The 26,527-nt window shown below is 43.9% G+C and overlaps 1 protein-coding gene across 1 annotated transcript in view; it reads right to left on the bottom strand.

The window, feature by feature from the left end:
• Positions 1 to 1,832: 1,832 nt before the first annotated feature.
• The window catches only part of LOC141271984 (uncharacterized), a 42,126-nt gene continuing 17,431 nt past the window's right edge, over positions 1,833 to 26,527 (bottom strand). Inside the window, exon 7 of the mRNA XM_073682244.1 lies at positions 1,833 to 3,638. Coding sequence (XP_073538345.1) covers positions 2,296 to 3,638 — 1,343 coding nt within the window. The 3' untranslated portion in view covers positions 1,833 to 2,295. The remainder of the gene's footprint in view (positions 3,639 to 26,527) is intronic.

Below are 26,527 nucleotides of genomic sequence, written 5' to 3'. Positions count from 1 at the left end.
CCTCTCGCTTCCTCAAGCTCAATGTTGAGAAAACTGAACTCATCATCTTTCCCCCATCTCGCATATCTTCCCCACCTGATGTTTCTATCACAATAAATGACATCGCACTTTCCCCTGTACCGGCAATCTGCTGCCTCGGAGTAACCCTTGACTCTGCCCTGTCCTTCAAACCCCACATTCAAGCTCTCGCTACCTTCTGTCGCCTCCAGCTCAAAAATATTTCCAGAATTCGTCCTTTCCTCAACCCTCAATCTACTAAACTGCTTGTGCATGCCCTCATTATCTCCCGCCTCGACTACTGCAACATCCTCCTCTGTGGCCTACCTGCTAACACTCTTGCACCCCTCCAGTCCATCCTCAACTCTGCTGCGCAGCTGGTTCATCTCTCGCCTCGCTTCTCTGCTAGCCCCCTTTGCAAATCCCTTCACTAGCTCCCAATTGCCAAGCGTATGCAGTTCAAACTACTAACACTGACTTACAAAGCCATCCATAACCTTTGTCCTCCGTACATCTCTGAACTAATCTCCCGATATATTCCCTCACGTAATCTGCGGTCCTCCCAAGACCTCCTTCTCTCCTCCACACTTATTCATTCCTCACCGAACCGCCTCCAAGATTTCTCCCGAATATCTCCCATCCTATGGAATTCTGTGCCTCAACACGTCCGATTAGCCTCCACATTTGGATCCTTCAGATGAAACCTGAAAACCCATCTCTTCAAACAAGCTTACAGCCTGCCGTGACCTTGCTTGCTGCCACCTCAACACCGGAGCTACTGCAATCCCCCCAACCTACTGTCTTCTTCCCCGTTCCTGTATAATGTAAGCCCGCAAGGGCCGGGTCCTCTTCCCCCTGTACCAGTCTATCACTGTTAGTTTGTTTACTGTAAGTGATATCTGTATTTGGTATATAGCCCTTTCTTATGTACAGCACCATGGAATCAATGGTGCTATATAAATAAATAATAATAATAACCTGGTGGCAGCCCTATGCTGGGGCAACCACACACACGTGCCTTGCATGGTTCACGTCCTCAACCTGGTGGTATAGCAATTTCTCCACCACTATCCTTGCCTGGATACGCTGCTGCAGAATGTATGGTCACTGTGTGCTCACTTCCGCCGTTCGCACGCCGCGGGTCATCGACTTGCATTGCTACAGAGGTCTTTGGCCCTACTGGTTAACCTGTTAATATGCAATGTGCTGACATGGAGGAATTCCACTCTGCACAAGTTGCGGCGACTGTGGCAGCAATGATGAGCCCTGATGCAGTATCTCATTTTGAATAGCCTGGGCCAACGCAGTACGGACGTGGTGTAAATCACGTATGCGCAGACTGCTCCCTTTTGTACAGTTTCAAAATGGCTACTAAGATGGCTAGCACTGACGATGCCATCATCAGCATCACTATTCTGGTCATCTACATGCTGGAGCACACTTTGAATAGTCTGCGAGAGGAGGTGATGGTCCCAGAGAATGAGGAGAAAGCAGAGGAGGATACGGAAAGGATAACAATACCTCGTAAGTTCCAGACTGTCGTCGCCCAGGCGGGTGCCAAGGGAGGGTGGATTACAGCAATCGAGGGGGGCTCATGGTACCAGACAAACTGTTAGCGAAGGTGCAGGAGCCGAGGAACAAACGGAGGAGGAAGAGGTAATGAGTATGATACAGTCAGGAGATGAAGAGGATAATGATCGCCTCTCTGTTGTTGCTGCACAGTGAGACACAACCATTACACAGTACACAGCAGGGGCACATTTATAAGATTATCTCACAGGAACATCTTATTTAAACACATCCAATTGTGGAAGTTATTATTATTCCAAAATCTATTGATTAAAATGAACTTTCGTTTGTAGGAAAACCCCTTTAATATTTTATTTGTTCAAAAAAAGAAAAAAAAAACATAATTTGTGTTTTTTTCTATTTCTTTCCATAAACAGTTAATGAAAGTTAGACATTAGATTATAAGTACCGCAAAATGCGGATACTGACAAATACAACTCATTCCTGAAAAAAAAAAGCCCCCATACAGCTATGTCAGTGAAAAAAAAAATTGCCACTGGAAAATAACAATGAAAAGAAAAAGTTAAAAAAAAACCTGCGTGGACATTAAGGTCAAATTAGGTCTGGTCCTTAAGGAATGAAAAAAAATGGCTACTCCCTTGTGTTTTATGATGTCTATCAACGTATGATTGATTGATTGATGGTTTCTTACTTGTGTGAATTCTCTGATATACAACAATATTTGATTTATCATTAAAAAAAAATCCCATTTTGGGAACATGAAAATGGCTACTTCTTCCCTGTGTGTATTTTTTGATGTCTAACAAAACTTGATTTGTGTGTAAAATATTTCCCACATTCTGAACACGAAAATGGCTTCTCCCCTGTGTGAATTTTCTGATGTTTAACAAGATGATCTTTATTGGTAAAACATTTTCCACATTCTGAACATGAAAATGGCTTCTCTCCTGTGTGAATTCTCAGATGTGTAACAAGATGTGAGTTGCTATAGAAACATTTCCCACATTCTGAGCAGGAAAAAGGCTTCTTCCCTGTGTGAACTCTTAGATGTGTATCAAGATGTGATTTGTTATAATAACATTTCCCACATTCTAAACATGCAAATGATTTCTCGCTTGTGTGACTTATCTGATGTCTAACAAGATTTGTTTTCTGATTAAAACACTTCCCACATTCTAAACATGAATATGGCTTCTCTCCTGTGTGAATTCTCTGATGTGTAACAAGATGTGATTTGAAATAAAAACTTTTAGCACATTGTAAACATGAAAATGGCCTCTCTGTTCTGTGAGTGCTCAGATGTCTATTAAGATGTGATTTGTGATGATAACATTTCCCACATTCTAAACATGCAAATGACTTCTCGCTTGTGTGACTTATCTGATGTCTAACAAAACTTGTTCTCTGATTAAAACATTTCCCACATTCTGAACATGAATATGGCTTCTCCCCTGTGTGAATTCTCTGATGTTTAATAAGATTAGATTTCTTAGAACAACATTTCCCACATTCTGAACACAGATATGGCTTCTCCCCTGTGTGAATTCTTTGATGTGTAACAAGATGTGATTTGTCTGTAAAACATATCCCACATTCTGAACATGTAAAAGGTTTCTCTCCTGAATGAATTCTCTGATGTATATCTAGAATTGGTTTTCGATAAAAACATTTCCCACATTCTAAACATGGGAACCGCTTCTCCCCTGTGTGAATTCTCTGATGTGTAACAAGTTTGGATTTCTCACTATAACTTTTCCCACATTCTGAACAAAAATATGGCTTCTCCCCAGTGTGAATTCTCTGATGTATAACTAAAATTGATTTATGTTTAAAACATTTCCCACATTCAGAACATGAAAATGGTTTCTTCCCTATGTGAGCTGTTTGATGTTTAACAGCCCGTCTGTGAGTTTTGTTTCGCATATCGGTCTTTGATGAAGCAGAAAAAATAACCTGTTTTAAAGGATCAAATGATACATTTTTGATGAGAATGGCCTGAGATATTTCTGGGATAACGGCTTGTTCTTCACATGTATCTGGTATCACAACATGATCATCCGCTGCAAAATTGGAAAATATGAGATGTCCCTCTGTGCTCCTGGTACAGTCATCTGCCAAGAATAAAATTGATTTTAATATTTTTTAAATAACACTGCCTTGAATTATTATTTATAAAAACTCTATTTTTTGCGTACTATAAGATGTACCTTTTTCCCCCAAAGTTTTGGAGGAAAGTGGGGGTGCGTATTATAGTCCGGGTGTACCTGGCTGTGGCGGTGGGTTGTGGGGGGTCAATGGAGAAGCAGCGCTGGGTCTAACACGTGTGCCTGCTATTAGGGACAATGAATATTAACCGCTCCCCATGTCCATAATTCCGCCCACCTCTCTAAACTGAATCCTGCACCTAGAGGTGGGCGGGACTATTGGCGTGGGGAGAAGTGCATATGCATTTTCTTTAATAGCAGGCACATGTGTTAGCCGCAGTCGCTAGCTTCCAGCAGCAGCTGGGCCATCACGTGTGTATGCCATTAAAGAAAATGAATATTCACTGCTCCCCACACCCATAGTAGCGTGCGTGGGGTGCAGTGAATATTCCGGCAACTGATGTCGGCTTGTGGGGGGGTCGCATGGCAGTGATATCATGTGCTGTGCCGCTTACACGCTGATGTCAGTTTCCGGCATCAGAAGTGGACGCCACGCTGAGAGGGAGCGCAGGGAGGGGGAGTAGAATTTTTTTTTTTCACGTGTGCGGCATGATAGGGGCCATATATACCAGCATGTGAGCCCTATATAAACCAGCATGGGGAGCCATATATACCAGAATGGGGGCCATATATACCAGGAATGGGATCATATACTGTATACCAGGATGGGTGCTATATATACCAGCATGGGGGGGCCATATATACCAGCACGGGGATCCATATATACCAGGATGGGGAGCATGTACAGTGGGGGAAATAAGTATTTGATCCCTTGCTGTTTTTGTAAGTTTGCCCACTGACAAAGACATGAACAGTCTATAATTTTAAGGTTAAGCTATTTTTAACACTGAGAGATAGAATATCCCCCCCAAAAAATCAAGAAAATCACATTGTATAAATTAGATACATTTTTTTGAGTTTTGCAGTGAGAAATAAGTATTTGATCCCCTACAAACCATTATGAGTTCTGGCTCCTACAGACCAGTTAGACGCTCCTAATCAACTCGTTATCTGCATTAAAGACAGCTGTCTTACATAGTCACCTGTATAAAAGGCAGCTGGGCCATCACGTGTGTATGCCATTAAAGAAAATGAATATTCACTGCTCCCCACACCCATAGTAGCGTGCGTGGGGTGCAGTGAATATTCCGGCAACTGATGTCGGCTTGTGGGGGGGTCGCATGGCAGTGATATCATGTGCTGTGCCGCTTACACGCTGATGTCAGTTTCCGGCATCAGAAGTGGACGCCACGCTGAGAGGGAGCGCAGGGAGGGGGAGTAGAATTTTTTTTTTTCACGTGTGCGGCATGATAGGGGCCATATATACCAGCATGTGAGCCCTATATAAACCAGCATGGGGAGCCATATATACCAGAATGGGGGCCATATATACCAGGAATGGGATCATATACTGTATACCAGGATGGGTGCTATATATACCAGCATGGGGGGGCCATATATACCAGCACGGGGATCCATATATACCAGGATGGGGAGCATGTACAGTGGGGGAAATAAGTATTTGATCCCTTGCTGTTTTTGTAAGTTTGCCCACTGACAAATACATGAACAGTCTATAATTTTAAGGTTAAGCTATTTTTAACACTGAGAGATAGAATATCCCCCCAAAAAAATCAAGAAAATCACATTGTATAAATTAGATACATTTTTTTGAGTTTTGCAGTGAGAAATAAGTATTTGATCCCTTACAAACCATTATGAGTTCTGGCTCCTACAGACCAGTTAGACGCTCCTAATCAACTCGTTATCTGCATTAAAGACAGCTGTCTTACATAGTCACCTGTATAAAAGACTCCTGTACACAGACTCAATTAATCAGTCAGACTCTAACGTATACAACATGGGCAAGACCAAAGAGCTTGTCAGGGAAAGATCATAGACCTGCACAAAACTGAAATGGGCTACAAAACCATAAGCAAGATGCTGCGTGAGAAGGAGACAACTGTTGGTGCAATAGTAAGAAAATGAAAGAAATACAAAATGACTGTCAATAGACTTCGATCTGGGGCACCATGCAAAATCTCACCTCGTGGGGTATCCTTGATCATGAGGAAGGTAAGAGATCAGCCTAAAACTACACGGGGAGAACTTGTTAATGATCTCAAGGCAGCTGGGACCATAGTCACTAAGAAAACCATTGGTAACACATTATGCCTTAAAGGGTTAAAATCCTGCAGTGCCCCCTGCTCAAGAAGGCACATGTGCATGCCCGTCTGAAGTTTGCCAATGAAAACCTGGACGATTCTGTGAGTTATTGGGAGAAGGTGCTGTGGTCAGATGAGACAAAAATTGAGCGCTTTGGCATTAATTCAACTCGCCATGTTTGGAGGAAGAAGAAGGATGAATACAACCCTAAGAACATTGTTCCGACCGTGAAACATGGTGGGGGAAACATTATATTTTGGGGGTAACATACGTGGTTTGGCAGACCGTAAGAGACGGGCCACTATTCTGCAGAATATTTTAGCTCGAGCGCCCTCCATTATCTGCCTTATGGAAACACACCTGACAAGGGACAAAATTGTTTTTTTAGCGAGGAAGTGGGTCCAAAGAGCATACCATTCTATCTATTCTGCATATGCAAGGGGGGTTTCTATCCTGGTGCATGTGGGAACTCCGTTCGAGGAGGTTGAGATTAAAATAGATAAAGACGGGCAATACGTTTTTTTAGATTGCAGACTTTATGACAAATTATATTGTGTAGTGGCAGTGTATTTTCCACCGCCATACACTGGGACGAAACTGCAAGAGATTATAGAGCTCACGATGCATTGGACAGGGACTCCTGTATTGCTGATTGGAGATGTCAACAATATAATGAATAAAATTTGGGACAAAGCTAATAGGCATTCGGGAAGAAATGACGGAGAGGAGGAGACACCCTTTGCTAAGTATGTATCAGAGGTGGGCCTGATAGATTTGTGGAGAGTGAGACATGTGGGAGTGAGGACATACTCGTGCTACTCTTCGACACACGGCTCTATGTCTAGAATAGACCTAGCCCTTGGAAATGGGATGATTGACCAAAACATTATGCATATTGAATATCTACCTAGGATACTCTCTGATCATTGCCCACTGTTGGTAGAGCTGAGGTCTGGTATATGTGGGGACGGTGGGCGGAAGGAATGGAAGGTTCACCCAGTTTGGCTGGAAACGGTGGATATTCAGAAAATAGCAGGAGAAGTGGAGGAGTTCTTCCAGAATAACTTGGGAAGTACAGCCATAGGAACTGTGTGGAACACAATGAAGGCTTATGTTAGGGGTTTGCTGATCCGAGATATTTCGAGAGTTAAAAATCAGAACAGAATGGAGGAAAGAGAGGCATTGGCCGTGCTGAAGAGAGCAGAGGAGGAATTGGCGCTTAACCCCACCGTAGAGGCGCAACAGACCATGAGAGAAGTTCAAAAAGGTGTGGATAAAATATTTCTAGCCAATGGGGAAACAAAGAGGGAATTTCAAAAAATTGTCTTTTATGAAGAAGGTGAAAAAGTTGGCCACTTGTTGTCTATTATAGCGGCAGTGCAGAGAGAACCGGGATATATATACGGTCTCCTGGATCCAACTGGCACCTTAGTCACTGAAACGCGAGATATCTTGAAGGTGTTTAGGGACTTCTATGGTGATTTATTTCATTCTAAGTTAAGTAATACGGGAGATGACATAGACCAATTCTTGAGGGGAACACATATATCTAGACTTAGTGAGGAGGCTAGGGATAGCTTGGAAGGCCCCCTGACGGCGGAGGAGATGGAGGAAGCTCTGGCTTCAATGGCAAATAATAAAGCCCCAGGAGCAGATGGCCTACCAACAGAATTTTATAAACATTTTAGAGATATACTATTGCCAAAATTGAAGGATGTGTTTCTGGAGGCCTTGGAGGTGGGAGAATTACCGGAGTCAATGCGGGAGGCTACAGTAGTGGTTTTGCCCAAGGCGGATAAGGACCGGACACAGCCAGATTCGTATAGACCCATATCTCTACCGGCTGATATTAAAATCTTAGCTAAAGTATTGTCTAACCGATTAAGCCGTGTAGTTTCTAGTATTATACACTCAGATCAGTCAGGTTTTATGCCGGATAGATCAACGGTAATTAACTTGAGGCGATTATTTTTTAACATGCAGTTGGCCGCTGACAATGCTGGGGATAGAGTTGTAGTCTCACTGGACACACGAAAAGCCTTTGATAGAGTGGAGTGGAGCTATCTCTGGCGAGTTCTCCAACTGATGGGATTTGGTCTGGTTTTTGTGGCCTGGGTAAAGTTATTGTATACACGCCCTGTAGCTAGAATAAGAGTAAATGGGGAACGGTCAGATAAATTTGATATGACAAGAGGAACCAGACAGGGCAGCCCCCTCTCCCCGCTGTTATTTGCCCTGGCCATAGAGCCGCTGGCTTCTGTAATGAGACAGTCAGACGTGGTAAAGGGATTTCGGTATGGAATGGTTGAGGAGAAGATAGCGTTGTACGCAGATGATATTTAACTATTCTTACAGGACCCTCAAGCGTCATTACATGGTGCAATAGCTGTCATCAATAGATTTGGCCTGTTATCTGGGTTACAAATTAATTGGGATAAATCTCATATTATGGAAATAGATACCCTGGATGGCTTAGATATTGAACAGGTGGAACGTACACAACTTAAATTAGTACGAGAGTTTAAATATCTTGGAATTACAATAACGTTATCAGTAAAGGAGTACCTTCAGTTGAATGTATACCCGATAATTGGGAAATTAAAAGATAAAGCATCTACGTGGAGGAAAATGCGCCTCTCAGTGGTGGGACGCACCAATCTTCTTAAAATGGTGCTGATGCCCAAATTGCTATATGTTTTACATAACTCCCATGTGTGGATCCCTTGGTCGGTGTTCCAGCGTATTAATTCAATATTTAGGGATCTGGTTTGGGGTGGAGGTCAACCCAGGATTAAGCTGGAGACTCTCCAGAGGCTGAAAGAAGAGGGGGGTCTCGCCTTACCAAACCCGTGGATATACTTTTTGGCAGCACAGTCCCAGCATATTAGAGGGTGGTAACTGAAGGCGACGAAGGGGACTATCCAGGCTGTTTTGGAAGCTCATCTTAAAAAGGGTCCATTGGTGGTGGGCCTAGAATCGGGACTTTTTGGGAAGAAAGGCAGGTCATACCCGACATGTGGCTTAGTCCATAAACTGTGGATGAGGGTGAAGAGGATTGGAGGTATAGTGGGAATGTCTATGTATACTCCTATTTGGGATAACGAAAATTTAGGTGAATTTTATAAGATAGGAGAGCTGAGAGGATGGGTGGTAAGGGGTATACAGTACATTTACCAACTGATGGATAACCAAAACATCAAAACCTTAGAGATGCTAAAAGAGGAATTTCATTTATTAGACAGACACAGCTATCAGTATACACAGGTTAAGCATGCGTTTATTAAGCAAAGGAAAATCAAGAACCTGTCTGTTCAAAAGGATATTGTTATTGACTATATTTGTATGGGGGGATGTACAGCAGGCGTCATATCTAAGGTGTATGCTGATCAGCTTCACACCTTTCTATTGAAATATCCTGTTTTGGCGAGGGAGAGGTGGGAAGCAGACGTTGGTACCATTGAAGTTGACAGGTGGGAATCCATTTTGGAATATATTCCTAAGTTGTTTCTAAATGAACCTGCCAGAATGTCCCAGTTACTTCTTGTACATAGAGCATATATATCACCCGATTTTTTGTTCAGGATAGGGGTACGGGAGAATTCGGATTGCCCGAGATGTGGGTCAGAAAATGCTGATATATTACATGTTATGTGGAGTTGCCCAAAGCTTGCAAACTATTGCTCTGAAGTAGCTGGCCTAATTGAAGGACGGTATCATTGTATAATTCCTAGAGATCCAGTGGTTTGCTTGCTGGGATATGTGGAAGAACTTGTGGGGAATGATGTCGCAAAACTGGCAATTGCCTGACTTTTATATGCACCTAGGAAAGTAATAGCTAGGTATTGGGTGCGACCAGAGCCTCCCTCTAGACAAGAGTATATAAGGCAGGTGGATTATGTGGTACAAATAGAGGAAAAAATTTATTTAAAAAGGAAAAACGCCAAAATCAGTGACAACCTATGGGCACCATGGAAGGTGTGTTAATGATAATGCTTTTGGAGGAAAGAGTCTGATGAGTACATTACATTATAAAACACATTGTAATGATTAGAAGACGTTGAAACATACGTTATATAACGATAAGGGTTTATTATCGTCCGTAAAAGGGGAGGGGGGGGGGTGAGGGGTTCTTTTTGATAATAAGAAAATGTGAAATTATTGTACTGAAGATGTATTTTATTATCCTATCTTTAAATGAATAAAAATGTATCTGATTTAAAAAAAAAAATACTTTGGGGGTGCTTTTCTCCAAAGGGGACATGACGACTGCACCATACTGAAGGGAAGATAGATGGGGTCATGTATCGCGAGATTTTGGCCAACAACCTCCTTCCCTCAGTAAGAGCATTGAAGATAGGTCGTGGCTGGGTCTTCCAGCAAGACAATGACCCAAAACATACAGCTAAGGCAACAAAGGAGTGGCTCAAAAAGAAGCACAGTAAGGTCATGGAGTGGCCTAGCCAGTCTCCAGACCTTAATCCCATAGAAAACTTATGGGGGGAGTTGAAGCTCTGAGTTGCCAAGCGATAGCCTCAAAATCTTAATGATTTAGAGATGATCTGCAAAGAGGAGTGGACAAAAATTCCCCCTGACATGTGCGCAAATCTCATCATCAACTACAAAAAATGTCTGACTGCTGTGCTTGCCAACAAGGGTTTTGCCACCAAGTATTAAGTGTTGTTTGCCAGAGGGATCAAATACTTATTTCTCACTTCAAAATGCAAAAAAAAAAATTATCTAATTTATACAATGTGATTTTTTTTCCGAATATTCTATCTCTCGATGTTAAAATTAACCTACCCTTAGAATTATAGACTGTTGATGTCTTGGTCAGTGGACAAACTTACAAAAACAACAAGGGATCAAATACTTATTTCCCCCACTGTATACCAGGACAGGGATCATGTATACCAGGACAGGGATCATGTATATGAGGATAGGACAAGGATGGGTCACATACAGTACAGACCAAAAGTTTGGACACACCTTCTCATTTAAAGATTTTTCTGTATTTTCATGACTTTGAAAATTGTACATTCACACTGAAGGCATCAAAACTATGAATTAACACATGTGGAATTATACACTTAACAAAAAAGTGTGAAACAACTGAAAATATGTCTTATATTCTAGGTTCTTCAAAGTAGCCACCTGTGCAGACAGGATGGCCATTGGGACAGGTTCAGGTTATGCTGACAGGATGGCCACAGGGACAGGTTCAGGCTGTACCAACAGGACGGCCATAGGGACAGGTTCAATGTTCTGGCCTGGGTATTCAGCCTCCAGGGTGGCAGACAGGTACCGCCGATGCAGCCACGGGGTACAGTTACCGCAGTTTTGGGATTCGGACACCGCCGAAGCGGTCACGGTTAACAAGGACTAACTATGGCGGACTAACGGGACAAATGATACAGGATACTATAACAGGCTAGGGACGGGGGACCTGGCAACATACAGTTGCATACACACCACCCACCTATTACAGAACTATAGGGGTTGCTCAGGCACCTCCCTATTGGGGAGGGTGCCTTTTATTGGCTGGGAGACACCTTGTAGGTGAACATACATTTAACTAAATGCGCAGTTGCTTGGAGCATTTACCATGTGCGCTCTGCCCCTTTAAGAACAGGGGAGCGTGCGCATGTGTGCCTAGACACGCTGCCGGGACACAGTGCAGCATGCACAGAGGAAGCAGAAGCAAGCCGGGGACCGCGCCACGAGCCAAGGCAGTGAGTAAGCCTGCTTCCCTGCATGGAAGGAAAAGGGGACTCTATGCAGAGGTTCCAGGCAGAGCGCTACAAATTCATGTTTCCCTTCTCCTGTTGCCGATCGTTTCCCATTACATGTTCATTAGAGACTCATAAATGGGCCTGAAAATCAGTGCCAATAGGTGGTGTCTGTCTCATATCCTCCCTGACAGCTACATGCAGTCTACCACACAGCAGGGCACATGAAAGGAGCAGTATGGTCTTCATCCATAACCATGGTTTAGTTGTACAAGTGTATGGTTTTGTATTTTTTTAATGAAACCAAGCATAGGCAGAAAGAATAGTGAACAAAGTCCTTTATACGTGATGAAAGCCAGTGGAAATATTGGCTTCCATCATGAATATACAAATATCAGCGCATTGGGCGATCTGAAAATGAATATCCGGTAGTGTCCTCTGCAGGTCATGGTCGTAAGTTCCTGATTCTTTCGAAGTTCACTTTGCATTAAGTCTTCTTTTTGCACTTTTGTAAATGAAAAATAAGTAAACACATTTCTGTAGTTAATAAAGTTGCACTTATCTGTTTAGTTTTACATTTAGCTTTCCTTCTGATTAGAAAGCATCATGGCTGTTTTTTCACCTTTTCTATGTTGAAACGTTTTCGTCGGGGGGACATTGGATCGTATGGTATTTTGATTTCTCACAAACTAGCAGAGCACAAGCTCAGCCACCCACTTCTCAACTTTCTAAGTTTTTTTTACTGTAACCACACTCACACACCAAATAGGTATCTGTCCATCATCTTCCCCATCACCAAAGGATCAACTGTTGACACATTCACACTGCGCAGTTCTGCATTATAAGGAAAATGGCGTTTAACAGTTCACAAGGAAAAAAATAGGACTAACCATAATTCTGGTCCAATTAATGGACCTGGATATTACATGGAGTAGAAGGCAATGCCCACAGTCATCCACAATGCAAATATAGAGCTGCACGTGGAGCCAAACCAGTACACAATTTGCAAATGTGACTGGTGTAGTAGAAGGCAACAAGCCAGAAGGAGAACTCTAGCAGGATGTGCCAGAGATGAGGAGAGATTGCCATCTGCTGGTCAGACGCAATCAAGCAGAACCAAGTTGTGCTAGAGAAGTTGAAGGAGAGTAGATTCAGATGCTGGACCTGACCAGGTGACCTCCAGAAAGGATTTCCTGGATATAAAAGTACAGCGCTCCAAGTCTCAGGGAGATTTGGCACCAAGCTGCACAGGGGAGCAGACATGCTCCTGAAATACCGGAGAGCCCAGCGTGACAGGTCTGAGCCAGAGGCCTGCGACGCACAGGAGCCGGACACCGTCTGGTAAGCTCCGGACCCCTCACAGAAGTGCCCCGAGTCCTGCACATGGTGATGAGAGTCAAGACCTGCTTGCTGTGCTGAGTAAGTTCACAGGATCTGACGTCACCAGCCCAGAGCCGAGGTCTGGATCCCCTTACCCCAAGCGTGAGAGACTACCGTCGACGGTCAAGCCGAGAAGAGTTGAGAGAGGACTACGACAGGAGAGACACAACAGTAGTAGCGGAGGAACTGCGTAAGTGTACAGGGGTGTCACTTCCAACGTTCACCTAAGGTATCGGGGACAGTTGGGGTTAGGACTTCAGGTTGGGAGGGGGCCGGTTGGTGCATGGGAGGCTAAACGTGATTTCATTGACTTATCCAGAAGAGACTTGCGGCCTAGCGTGAATAACCGATGACCCCCGCTAGGGCCATATACAGAGTTAACAAACTCATGTGGTGACTCCCACGACTGGGTGAATCACATTATCACAAATGACTTTACTGTTATTCTTACAAAAGACTTTGTATTGTTACTTCAAGTTGCTATTTATTACCCTTGTTATTAATCTCATTTTAGAATACCTGTTATACATATAAAGTGGTTATATCAATCCCTATCTGTCCTCGCCTTGTGTCTTTGTGCGTTGCATTCTAGCACCTGTGTTACACTGGCACAATTTTTCACACGGCTTTTGAACCCAGCCTCATCAACTCAATGACTTGAGCAGTGGGATGTCTTAATGCCTTTTTATGATAACGCACACAGTCGCCTTAGCAGTGAATGGGAACACTGTTCTTCAGAATGGTAATGTAGCCATAGGCCTCAGAGATCCGTATTTTTGGTCCAACTTGCTAAAAAAAATATTTTCTTTTTTTCAGTCTGCTGGATCCATTTTTGATTTATGTGTCAATTTCTACAATTCATCAAGCTTTTTAAAGCTTCTCATGTCAACTGCCCAGTGAAGAAATATCACCAAACAGATGCTATCTGAGTGCTATCCATTTTCCTCACCAGAGGCGTATCTAGGGGGAAGCAGTCGGGGCATGTGCCCCGGACGCAGTCGGCAGGGGGGCGCAGTCGGGCAGCCTAATGCGGAGGTCCGATGTGTCTTCCCCAGCACATTACAATTTTAGTGGGGACTTATACAGAAGTTACAGAATAAGCATAACTCATATCAAAAGGAGTGAGGGCCCTGCTTGCAAGCTTACAGTCTATGAGGAAATAGGGGAACACAAAAGGTAAAATGTACATATATTGTATAATACAGCCATAATATACTAAATAGGGTATGTACATAACACTACATGAACTGGTCACCAGCCAGTATGTGTACAGTACAGACAGAGGTTATTAAGTGCATGGATGGTATGAACATGATTTTGAAGAACATTTTAATATGGGCCAAACTAGGACAGTTAGAAAAGTATGTTGAGGCGATAGGCCAGTCTGAAAAAATAGGTTTTTAGGGCACGCTTAAAACTGTGGGTATTGGGAATTAATCGAATTGTCCTGGGTAGTGCATTTCAAAAAATTGGTGCAGCACGTGATTAATCTTGGAGCCGGAAGTGAGAAGTTCAGATTATGGAGGATTTTAGTTTTAAGTCATTGGCAGAATGGAGGGCACAGGAAGGTGGTAGACTGAGACGAGGGAGGAGATGTACGGGGGTGCTGAAGCATGGAGCGCTTTGTGGGCAAGGAGTGATAAGTTTATATTGAACTCTGTATTGGATGGGCAACCAGTGCAATGACTGGCACAGGGAAGAGGCATCAGTGTAGCGGTTGGCGAGGAATATGATCCTGGCTGCTGTGTTCAGGACGGATTGGAGAGGGGAAGTTTAGTAAGAGGGAGCCCGATTAGTAAAGAGTTGCAATAGTCCAGACGAGACTGAATAAGAGCTACAGTAAGAGTTTTTGCAGAGTCAAAGGTAAGAAAAGTTCTGATTCTAGAGATGTTTTTGAGGTGTAGATGACATGAGCAAGCTAATGATTTGATGTGAGGAGTAAAGCAAAGATCTGAATCAAGTATAACCCCAATACAGCGGGCCAGTTGCTGGGGAGTAATGGTGGAGCCACACACGGGAATGGCAATATCGGGCATAGGTAGGTTAGTGAAGGGAGGAAATACAAGTAGTTCAGTTTTTGACAGATTCAGTTTTAGATAGATAGAGGGAGGACATAGTGTTAGAGACAGCGGAAAGACAGTCACTGGTCTTTTGTAGTAATGCAGGGGTGATGTCCGGAGAAGAGGTGTATAATTGGGTGTCATCAGCATAGAGATGGTACTGAAAACCGAATCTGCTGATTATTTGTCCAATAGGAGCGGTGTATAAGAAGAAAAGAAGGGGGCCTAGGACTGATCCTTCAGAAACCCCGACAGTAAGGGGAGGGGGAAAGGAAGAGGAGCCAGCAAAAGACACAGAAGGAGCGGTCAGAGAGGTAGCAGGAAAACAAGGAGAGAACAGTGTCCTTGAGGCCAATAGAGCGGAGCATAGTGCGCAGGAGCTGGTGATCCACAGTGTCGAATGCTGCAGAGAGATCCAGGAGAATCAGCAGGGAGTAGTGACCATTAGATTTAGCTGTTAGTAGATCATTAGAGACTTTAGTGAGTGCAGTTTCAATAGAATGTAAAGAGCGGAAACCAGATTGTAGAGGGTCAAGAAGAGAGTTGTCTGAGAGATAGCGGTTTAGACAGGAATGGACCAGGCATTCCAGGAGTTTAGAGATAAAGGGAAGATTGGAAACCGGTCTGTAGTTAGCAGCGCAGGTCTGGTCGAGGGATGTTTTTTTAAGTAATGAATGTATGCTGGCATGTTTAAAAGAGGAGGGAAAAATACCAGATAAGAGGGAGAGGTTGAATATTTTAGTTAGGTGAGTGGTGACAGCTGGAGAAAGGGACTGAAAGAGATGTGAGGAAATAGGGTCACTGGTGCAAGTGGTAGGACGAGAAGATGCAAGGGGCCTGGTCACTTCTTCTTCCGTGACTGGTTTGAAGTCAGAAAGGGAGCAAGATACAATGTGGGAGGGAGGAGCATACATAACATTTGGAGATTGGGAGAAAATTTCCTGTCGAATATGTTCAATTTTTTCTTTGAAATAATTGGCCAGATCGTCAGCGCTGAGGTCGGTGGTCGGGGCTTGTGCTGTTTGATTAAGGAGAGAGTGAAAAGTGTCAAAGAGGCGTTTAGGATTATTGGACAGTGAGAAGATGAGGCTGTTAAAGTAGGTTTGTTTGGAGAGGTGAAGGGCAGAGCTGTATGCTTTAAGCATAAATTTACAATGGATGAAAGCTTCGGCCAGATTAGATTTTCTCCACAGCCGTTCGGCACACCCGGAGCAGCGCTAGAGAAAACGTGTTTGCAGTGTGTGCCAGGGTTGTCTCCGTCTGTGCTGAGTAGTTCTATATGTAGGAGGTGCAGCTTCATCCAGGGCGCATTGCAATGTTTCATTATAATGCTTCAGTGCAGAGTCAGGACATGAGAAGGAGGAGTTTGGGGCCAATGATGATTGCAACGTTTTCATAACGGCGCTTATATTACTATAAGTGTGGAAAGTGGGGGTGTCTTGAGCAGGGTGACAGTTCTTGACAGAGAATGAAAGAAGGTTGTGGTCAGAGAGCGGAAGAGGAGAGTTAGTAAAGTCATGTAATGAGAAGAGCCGGGCAAAGATCAGGTCCAGTGTGTTCCCGTCTTCATGTGCAGGAAAATTAGTAAGGTGTGACAGGCTGAAGGAGGAAGTAAGCGATAAAAGATGAGCAGCAGGCAGGTGGGGGCAGGGGGATCGCCAATTGGGATGTTAAAGTCACCCACGATGAGAGTGGGGATGGAAGCCAGGCGGCAAAGTGATCTAGGAACTGACGGGAGTGGCCCGGAGGGTGACACACAACTTCCACTCGCAGGGAGAAGGGCCGGTAGAGTCTGACTGTGTGCTTTGGTCTGACATGTGCATATCAACCCAAGGACAAAAGCAAAAGACCTTGTGAAGATGATGGCGGAAGCTGGTAAGATTGTGTCAATATCCACAGTAAAATGAGTACTTTATCGACATGGGCTGAAAGGCCACTTTGCCAGGAAGAAGCCATTACTCCAAAAGGAACATAAAAAAGCCAGATTAATGTTTGCAAATGCACACAGGAACAAAGACCTTAATTTTTGGAGACATGTTCTGTGGTCAGATGAATCTAAAATTTAACTTTTTGGCCATAATGACCATCGTTACGTTGGGAGGAAAAAGGAAGAAGCTTGGAAGCCTAAAAACACTATCCCCATCATGTTGTGGGGTTGTTTTGCTGCAGGAGGGACTGGTGCACTTCACAAAATAGATGGCATCATGAGGAAAGAGGATTATGTGGCAATACTAAAGCAACATCTCAAGACATCAGCCAGGAAGTTAAAAGTTGGGCGGAAATGGGTCTTCCAAATAGACAATGACCGAAGCATACTGCCAAAATGGTAACAAAGTGGCTTAAGGATAACAAAGTCAATGTTTTGGAGTGGCCATCATAAAGCCTTGATCTCAATCCTATTGAAAATTTATGGGCAAAGCCGAAAAAGGCAGGTGCAAGCAAGGCGACCTACAAACCTGGATCAGTTATACCAATTTTGTCAGAAGGAGGCCCAAATTCTGACTATTGTGAGAAGCTTGTGGAAGGATATCCCAAACGTTTGACCCAAGTCATTCAGTTTAATGGCAATGGTACCAAATACTAATGAAATGTATGTAAACTTTTGACTTTGCACTAAATAATGAAAATGCCTTAAAACATTCTCTGTCTCTCATTATTCTGGCATTTGGCAAATAATAAAAATTATGGTAATCCTAATTGTCTTTTTATATAGTGTATGTAAACTTCTGATTTCAACTGTAGTGGTATCGTAGACTCATAAAGGCCATGTAGTAAGTGCAAAGCCTGCCCAAAATTACAAGCAGGGTCATCCGTAAATCCTTGAAGGCACCAACTGTAGTGCCTTAATCAAATATTGTGAACAAAGTGTAGTTGTGGTACTCCTACACTCAGAAAAGCACTGCACACAGTGCAAACCCTGCCAATAATTACAAGCAGAGTCATCCATACACCCTTGAAGGCACCAACTGTAGTGCCTCATAAAAAAAATTAAGAAAGTGTAATTGCGGTACTTCTACACTCATAAAGACTATGCATATAGTGCAATGGCAGGTAAAAATTATAAATAAAGTCATCCATAGAAGGTAACAACTGGTGGGCCTCATTCGAATATTGAACATTAAAAACACTTTATTTGCTGCTGTCCTCTGGTGGTGTGGAAAAGTCGGCTCTAATCCAGGCTTTGTTCATTGTTAGAAGAGTGAGCATGTCAGCACTTTCTGTTGACATGCGAAAGAGCCTGTCTGTCTGTTATGACTCCCCCAGTGGCACTAAAAATACGATCAGACAAGACGCTATCGGCAGGGCAGCACAACACCTCCAAGGCACAGAGGAACAGCTCATGCCAAGTGTCCAGCTTTTAGACCCAATCGCTGAAGGTCGCAGAGGGATTAGGGAGTAAGCTGGTTTTGTCAGCCAGGTATTGCTTGACCATTTTTAAAAACTTTCCCTCCTTGTTAAAAATACCCAGTCATCAGGGGATAGACGCTGTGAGGGTGTCATGAAATTGACCCAGGCCTTGGGACAGTTTACCTCTGCCCCTGCTGTGTGTCTCCCTCACCTCTCCTCCTTGGTTGGGCAAGGAAGCTTGCCCCCTGCCGCTAGTGTTGCTTGATGTGAATTTTTTCAACATATTTTCCACAATGGACTTCTGGTATTGCACCCTTTTCGAAGACTGTTACACCTCAAAAAGAAGAGATGCAAAGTTCTCCTTGTAGCGTGGATCTAGCAGGGTGAACAACCAGTACTCTTTTTTGGGGAATATGTATGTAACACGAGGGTCACGGGAAAGGAAGCGGTATATATGTGCCAAGGTCCCTACAGCCAACACTTCCCTGTTTCCACCATAATGACTACTCTCCATGTCCTCCTCTTTCCCCTTCTGAGCTCATCCATGTAGGAGACACAGGACGAAGCTTGTGTGGATACTGGCCACTTTTGCCAGCTCCTGTTCCTCCTCCTCAGCCTCCGCCTCCTCATTGTTGCCCAATCCGCGCTGAGCACATGAGATGAGGCTGGGCAGTATCTCCCTATCTCATGTCTTCCTCCGTCTCCACCTGGTCTGCATGCAAAGCTTCATGTTTCAATGTCAGCAACGACTGTTTTAGTAGGCACAGAAGTGGGAACCTTGCCCTGATGATGGAATCATTGCCGCGCAGCATCTTTGTGGAGTCCTCAAACTCTAGGAGAACCACACAAATGTCAGACATCCATGCCCACTCTTCAGTTGTTCTGGTCAGCCTCCACAAATAATACCAACGGGAGTTTTGGAGCTGGTATTCCACAACTGGCCTCTACTGCTCAAAAAGCCTTTCCAGCATGTGCAGTGTGGAGTTCCAGCGCATGGTCACGTTGTATACCAGTTGGTGAGCTGGCACTTGCATGCACTGCTGCAGCATCGCCAGAGTGGCGGCAGCTGTAGCTGACTTGTAGAAATGGGTGCAGACGTGAAATACCTTGTCCAGAAGCTTTGGAAAATCTTGGTAGGTTTCCAGAAACCGCTGAACTACCAAAGTTGAGAACATGTGAGAGCTTGCCAAGCTTCATAAACAGCCACCACCAGTTTACGCCCATTATCGCACATGACCATGTCTGGTTGGAGGTTCAGTGGCAAAAACCACAGTTCTGTCTGGTCTGTTATTCCTTTAAGTAACTCTGTCGAGGTATGCGGTTTGTCTCCTAGACAAATTAGCTTCAGCAGAGCCTGTTGCCCCTTGGCTGAGGCAGTGCAGCAGAGTTTCCAGCTTCCGGCTGATGTGGACGACGTGCTCTGAGATAGCACATAGGAGGTGGAGAATGAGGAGGAGCAGGAAGGGGTGCAGGAACTGATGTAGGAGGTTGAGGAAACCTTAATAGAAGTAGGGCCAGCAATCTTCGGCATCGTGAGCACATGTGCCGTGCCAGGGTGACTCAGCCCAAGCTTCCACAATGTTCACCCAGTGTGCCGTCAGGGAAATGTAACTTCCCTGGCCACAAGCGCTTTTCCACGTATCGGTCGTTAAGTGAACAACCCAGTAAGTGCATTGGTAAGGGCACGGGTGATGTTCCTGGACACGTGTTGGTACAAGGCAGGGATGCCACACAGGCAGAAAAAGTGGCGGCTGGGGACCAAGTACCACGGGACGGCGGCCACCATGAGTTGGCGGAAATCTTTAGTGTTAACAAGCCTATACGGCAAGCAGTCTGGAAATGTGCCCGTTTAGCATTTAATGAGTGCATTTACTGAACATATATTTCAGTAGGCCAACATTTCGGATTATAAAAACATTTTTCAAGCTGTTGTTATAAAGTATTCTAATTTACTGAGATAATGACTTTTGTTTGTTCATTGGCTGTAAGCCATAATCATCAACATTAACAGAAATAAACACTTGAAATAGATCACTCTGTTTGTAATGACTTTATATAATATATGATTTTCACTTTTTGTATTGAAGAATAATAATAATCTTTTTATTTATATAGCGCCAATATATTCCGCAGCGCTTTACAATTAAGACAATTTACAGACATTATAGAATGTAGATTGTGAGCCCCAGCAGTATGTCCTTGGAGTGTGGGAGGAAACCAGAGAACCCGGGGGAAACCCACACAAACACAGGAAGAACATACAAACTCCTTGCAGATATTGTCCTTGGTGGGATTTGAACTCAGGACCTCAGTGCTACAAGGCTGCAGTGCTAACCACTGAGCCACCGAAGAACTGAAATAAATTAACTTTTTGATGATATTCTAATTTAGTGAGATGCAACTGTATGTGATACAAACAGCAGAGCAAAGGATTAGCCCTTACAAGGGCTCTTAGTATGATGGTTCAGCTTCAGCACCAGTATCAACACTACAGGACTAAGTTATATGTACACTCAGATGCCTGGACAAGCACTCTCTCCCTCCAATAACAACTGTCACAGAGCTGTGCAATGCCGTCAGTCAGGCCCGGACTGGGCATCTGCCCAACCGGGCAGATGCCTGCTGGGCTGCAGCACTGAACTGAGAAGTGGGCCGCCAGCCCCGTTTTTAGGCTACGGGCTATTTAAACCTCGATCGCAGGCCCTTTAACCCCTTAATAACATCTGACGTACTAATACGCGTCTGTGCCCTGGGACTTAAGAGCCAGACCCGTATTAGTACGTCATGGCGATCGCGCGCGCACACAGGCTGTGCGGGCGCGATCGCCGCCGGGTGTCAGCTGATTGTCATAGCTGACACCCGGTACTATGTGCAGGGAGCGGTCACGCACCGCTCCCAGCACATTAACCCCCGCGATGCTGCGATCGAAGTCGATCGAAGTCGATCGCGGCATTGCGGGGGCAAGGGGAGGTGATCGCCGATACTCACCTCCTCTTCCGGCTTCCAGCGCAGTCTGCAAAGGCTTCCCGGGTGTTGCCATGACGACCCGATGTCGTCATGACAACATCCGGGTCACCAGAGAGCAGGAAGATTGCTTGGACATGCGCAGTGCATCTCCAAGCAATCTTCACACTGTGCACTTCTGACAGCCTTCATGGCATAGGGATGGTGCTCCATTCCTGTGCCATGCAGGCGATCAGAAAAAAAAAAGTGAAAGTCCCAGAGTGGGACAAAGTAATAAAGTGTATAAACTGTGTGAAAGTGGAAAAAAAAAAAAAAAAAAAATGTGCAAAAATATTATAAAAAAATAAAAAAAATAATACACCAAAAATAAAAATATAATGTACCCATCAATAAATATTATTATAAAAAAAATAAAAAAAAAACAATAAAAGTACACATATTTGGTATCGCCGTGTCCGGAACAACCTGACCTATAAAACTGTCCCACTAGTTAACCCCTTCAGTGAACACGGTAAAAAAAAAAAAAAAAAAAACAAGCAAAAAACAATGCTTTATCACCATACCGCCAAACAAAAAGTGGAATAACACGCGATCAAAAAGACGCATATAAATAAAAATGATACCGCTGAAAACGTCATCTCGTCCCGCAAAAAACAAGCCGCCATATAGCTCCATCAGCCGAAAAATAAAAAAGTTATAGCTCTCAGAATAAAGCGATACTAAAAAATATTTTTTTCTATAAAATAGCTTTTATTGTGTATAAGCGCCAAAACATAGAAAAATTATACAAATGTGGTACCGCTGTAAACGTACTGACCCGAAGAGTAAAGCTGCCTCATCAATTTTACCACACGCGGAACAGAATAAAAAAAAAAAAAAAAAAAAACAATTCCTGAATTGTTGGTTTTTGTTTATTCTGCCTCCCAAAAATCGGAATAGAAAGCGATCAAAAAATGTCACGTGCCTGAAAATGGCACCAATAACAACGTCAAGTCATCCCGCAAAAAACGAGCCGTCACATGACTGTCTGCCAAAATTTGGAAAAATTATAGCTCTCAAAATATGGCGATGCAAAAACTAGATTTTACAAAAAATGCGTCTTTTAGTGTGTGACAGCTGTCAGTCATAAAAACCCCATATGATTCTGGCATTGCTGTAATCACACCGACCCGAAGAATAAAGTCGTCTAATCACTTATACCGCACAAGGAACGGCGTCAAAAATAAACTCTTGAGTTAGGATTGGGCTAGGGTTAGGGCTGGGTTTGGGGCTAGGGTTGTGCTGGGGCTAGGGTTGTGCTGGGGCTAGGGTTGTGCTGGGGCTAGGGTTGTGCTGGGGCTAGGGTTGTGCTAGGGTTAGGGCTGGGGTTGGGATTTTTTTCAAAAGTAAGAAAAAAAGATGACGATATGGCGACTAGTGTTGAGAGCAAGTGCTTGCTACTTGAGTTTGCATCGGGTGCTCTGGTATGCATTTAGTATCGTGGGTATTTGAGTGACATGCTCGAGTCTCTGCCCCATATGCTTCGCGGCCAAAAAACTTTACGGGGATTGCCTGCCATGCACGAGCGATCCCCGCATGTTTTTTTTTGGGTGTCTAATAACCGTGAAACATGCGGAGCAGGGACTCGAGCATGTCACTCGAGCACACGCTGTACATGGTGCATACCTGAGTACCCGATGCAAACTCAAGTAGCGAGCACTTGCGCTCAAGAATAATGAAAACTTATTCAATATGATGACCTAATGTAAACAAATAATGTGCCGTACCTCTGGGTTCAAAATGTTCACTATACACCTTAATAAAATCTTTGAGGGGTATAGTTTCCAAAATGGGGACACTTGTGGGGGAGCTCCACTGTTTAGGCACATCACGGGCTCTCCAAACGCGACATGGTGTCCGCTAACAAATTGAATGGAAAATCGGCTCAAATTGTTAGCGGACACCACATTGCGTTTGGAGAGCCCCTCTGTGCCCAAACTTTGGAGCTCCCCCACAAGTGACCCCATTTTGGAAACTAGACCCCCCAAGGCACCTTTCTAGATGCATAGTGAGCACTTGGAACCCCCAGGTGCTTCACAAATTGATTCGTAAAAATGAAAAAGTGAAAAAAAAAACACTTTTTCATTTTTATGAATCAATTTGTGAAGCACCTGGGGTTCCAAGTGCTCACTATGAATCTAGATAGGTGCCTTGGGGGGTCTAGTTTCCAAAATGGGGTCACTTGTGGGGGAGCTCCAATGTTTGGGCACACAGGGACTCTCTAAATGCAACATGGTATCCGCTAACAAATTAAATGGAAAATCGGCTCAAATTGTTAGCGGACACCACATTGCGTTTGGAGAGCCCCTCTGTGCCCAAACTTTGGAGCTCCCCCACAAGTGACCCCATTTTGGAAACTAGACCCCCCAAGGCACCTTTCTAGATGCATAGTGAGCACTTGGAACCCCCAGGTGCTTCACAAATTGATTCGTAAAAATGAAAAAGTGAAAAAAAAAACACTTTTTCATTTTTATGAATCAATTTGTGAAGCACCTGGGGTTCCAAGTGCTCACTATGAATCTAGATAGGTGCCTTGGGGGGTCTAGTTTCCAAAATGGGGTCACTTGTGGGGGAGCTCCAATGTTTGGGCACACAGGGACTCTCCAAATGCAACATGATATCCGCTAACAAATTGTCGGCTCAAATTGTTAGCGGATATCATGTTGCATTTGGAGAGTCCCTGTGTGCCCAAACATTGGAGCTCCTCCACAAGTGACCCCATTTTGGAAACTAGACCCCCCAAGGCACCTATCTAGATGCATAGTGAGCACTTGGAACCCCTAGGTGCTTCACAAATTAATTCGTAAAAATGAAAAAGTGTTTTTTTTTTCACTTTTTCATTATTACGAATCAATTTGTGAAGCACCTGGGGGTTCCAAGTGCTCACTATGCATCTAGAAAGGTGCCTTGGGGGGTCTAGTTTCCAAAATGGGGTCACTTGTGGGGGAGCTCCAAAGTTTGGGCACAGAGGGGCTCTCCAAACGCAATGTGGCGTCCGCTAACAATTTGAGCCGATTTTCCATTCAATTTGTTAGCGGATACCATGTTGCATTTAGAGAGTCCCTGTGTGCCCAAACATTGGAGCTCCCCCACAAGTGACCCCATTTTGGAAACTAGACCCCCCAAGGCACCTATCTAGATGCATAGTGAGCACTTGGAACCCCTAGGTGCTTCACAAATTAATTCGTAAAAATGAAAAAGTGTTTTTTTTTTCACTTTTTCATTGTTACGAATCAATTTGTGAAGCACCTGGGGGTTCCAAGTGCTCACTATGCATCTAGATAGGTGCCTTGGGGGGTCTAGTTTCCAAAATGGGGTCACTTGTGGGGGAGCTCCAATGTTTGGGCACACAGCAGCTCTCCAAACGCAACATGGTGTCGCTAACAATTTGAGCCAATTTTGCGTTAAATTTGTTAGCGGACACCATGTTGCATTTAGAGAGCCGCTGTGTGCCCAAATATTGGAGCTCCCCCACAAGTGACCCCATTTTGGAAACTAGACCACCCAAGGCACCTATCTAGATGCATAGTGAGCACTTGGAACCCTCAGGTGCTTCACAAATTGATTCATACAAATGAAAAAGTGTTTTTTTTTTCACTTTTTCATTGTTACGAATCAATTTGTGAAGCACCTGGGGGTTCCAAGTGCTCACTATGCATCTAGATAGGTGCCTTGGGGGGTCTAGTTTCCAAAATGGGGTCACTTGTGGGGGAGCTCCAATGTTTGGGCACACAGGGACTCTCTAAATGCAACATGGTGTCCTCTAACAAATTTAACGGAAAATCGGCTCAAATTGTTAGCGACACCATGTTGCGTTTGGAGAGCCGCTGTGTGCCCAAACATTGGAGCTCCCCCACAAGTGACCCCATTTTGGAAACTAGACCCCCCAAGGCACCTATCTAGATGCATTGTGAGCACTTGGAACACTCAGGTGCTTCACAAATTGATTCATAAAAATGAAAAACTGTTTTTTTTTTTCACTTTTTCATTGTTACGAATCAATTTGTGAAGCACCTGGGGGTTCCAAGTGCTCACTATGCATCTAGAAAGGTGCCTTGGGGGGTCTAGTTTCCAAAATGGGGTCACTTGTGGGGGAGCTCCAAAGTTTGGGCACACATGGGCTCTCCAAACACAACATGGCGTCCGCTAATTATTCAAGCAAATTTTACAATCAAAAAGTCAAATAGCGCTCCTTCCCTTCCAAGCCCTGCCGTGCGCCCAAACAGTATTTTTTCCCCAAATATTGGGTATCTGCGTGCCCAGGGGAAATTGCACAACAAATTTTGGGGTCCATTTTTTCTTGTTACCCCTGTGAAAATAAAAAAAATTGGGTCTAAATTAACATTTTTGTGAAAAAAGTTAAATGTTCATTTTTTTCTTCCACATTCAAAAAATTCCTGTGAAGCACCTGAAGGGTTAATAAAGTTCTTGAATGTGGTTTTGAGCACCTTGAGGGGTGCAGTTTTTAGAATGGTGTCACTTTTGGGTATTTTCTGTCATAAAGACCTCTCAAAGTGACTTCAAATGTGATGTGGTCCCTAAAAAAATGGTTTTGTAAATTTTGTTGGAAAAATGAGAAATCGCTGGTCAACTTTTAACCCTTATAGCTCCCTAACAAAAAAAAATTTTGGTTCCAAAATTGTGCTGATGTAAAGTAGACATGTGGGAAATGTTATTTATTAACTCTTTTGTGTGACATATCGCTCTGATTTCAGGGCTTAAAAATTCAAATTTTGAAAATTGCAAAATTTTCAAAATTTTCGCCAAATTTCTGTTTTTTTCACAAATAAACGCAAGTGATATCGAAGAAATTTTTCCACAATCATGAAGTACAATATGTCACGAAAAAACAATCTCAGAATCAGGGGGATCCGTTGAAGCGTTCCAGAGTAATTACCTCATAAAGTGACAGTGGTCAGAATTGTAAAAATTGGCCCGGTCATTAACGTGCAAACCACCCGCGGGGCTTAAGGGGTTAAGACCCCTGCAGTGTGCGCGCGCACCCGCATGTTCACTTGCTGCACGCAGGGATGATGCCAAGTGTGACGCTGGCCTGTACCTGTATCAGAATATGTCTCTGTGGGCGGAGTTCGCGCTCGGCGCCAGCGTGCGT

Source organism: Phyllobates terribilis, unplaced genomic scaffold (genome assembly GCF_046119375.1).
Source record: "Phyllobates terribilis strain yellow unplaced genomic scaffold, ASM4611937v1 Scaffold_5__5_contigs__length_657084704, whole genome shotgun sequence".
In the NCBI taxonomy this organism is placed as follows: domain Eukaryota; kingdom Metazoa; phylum Chordata; class Amphibia; order Anura; family Dendrobatidae; genus Phyllobates; species Phyllobates terribilis.
This window is presented reverse-complemented; position numbering and strand designations above follow the sequence as displayed.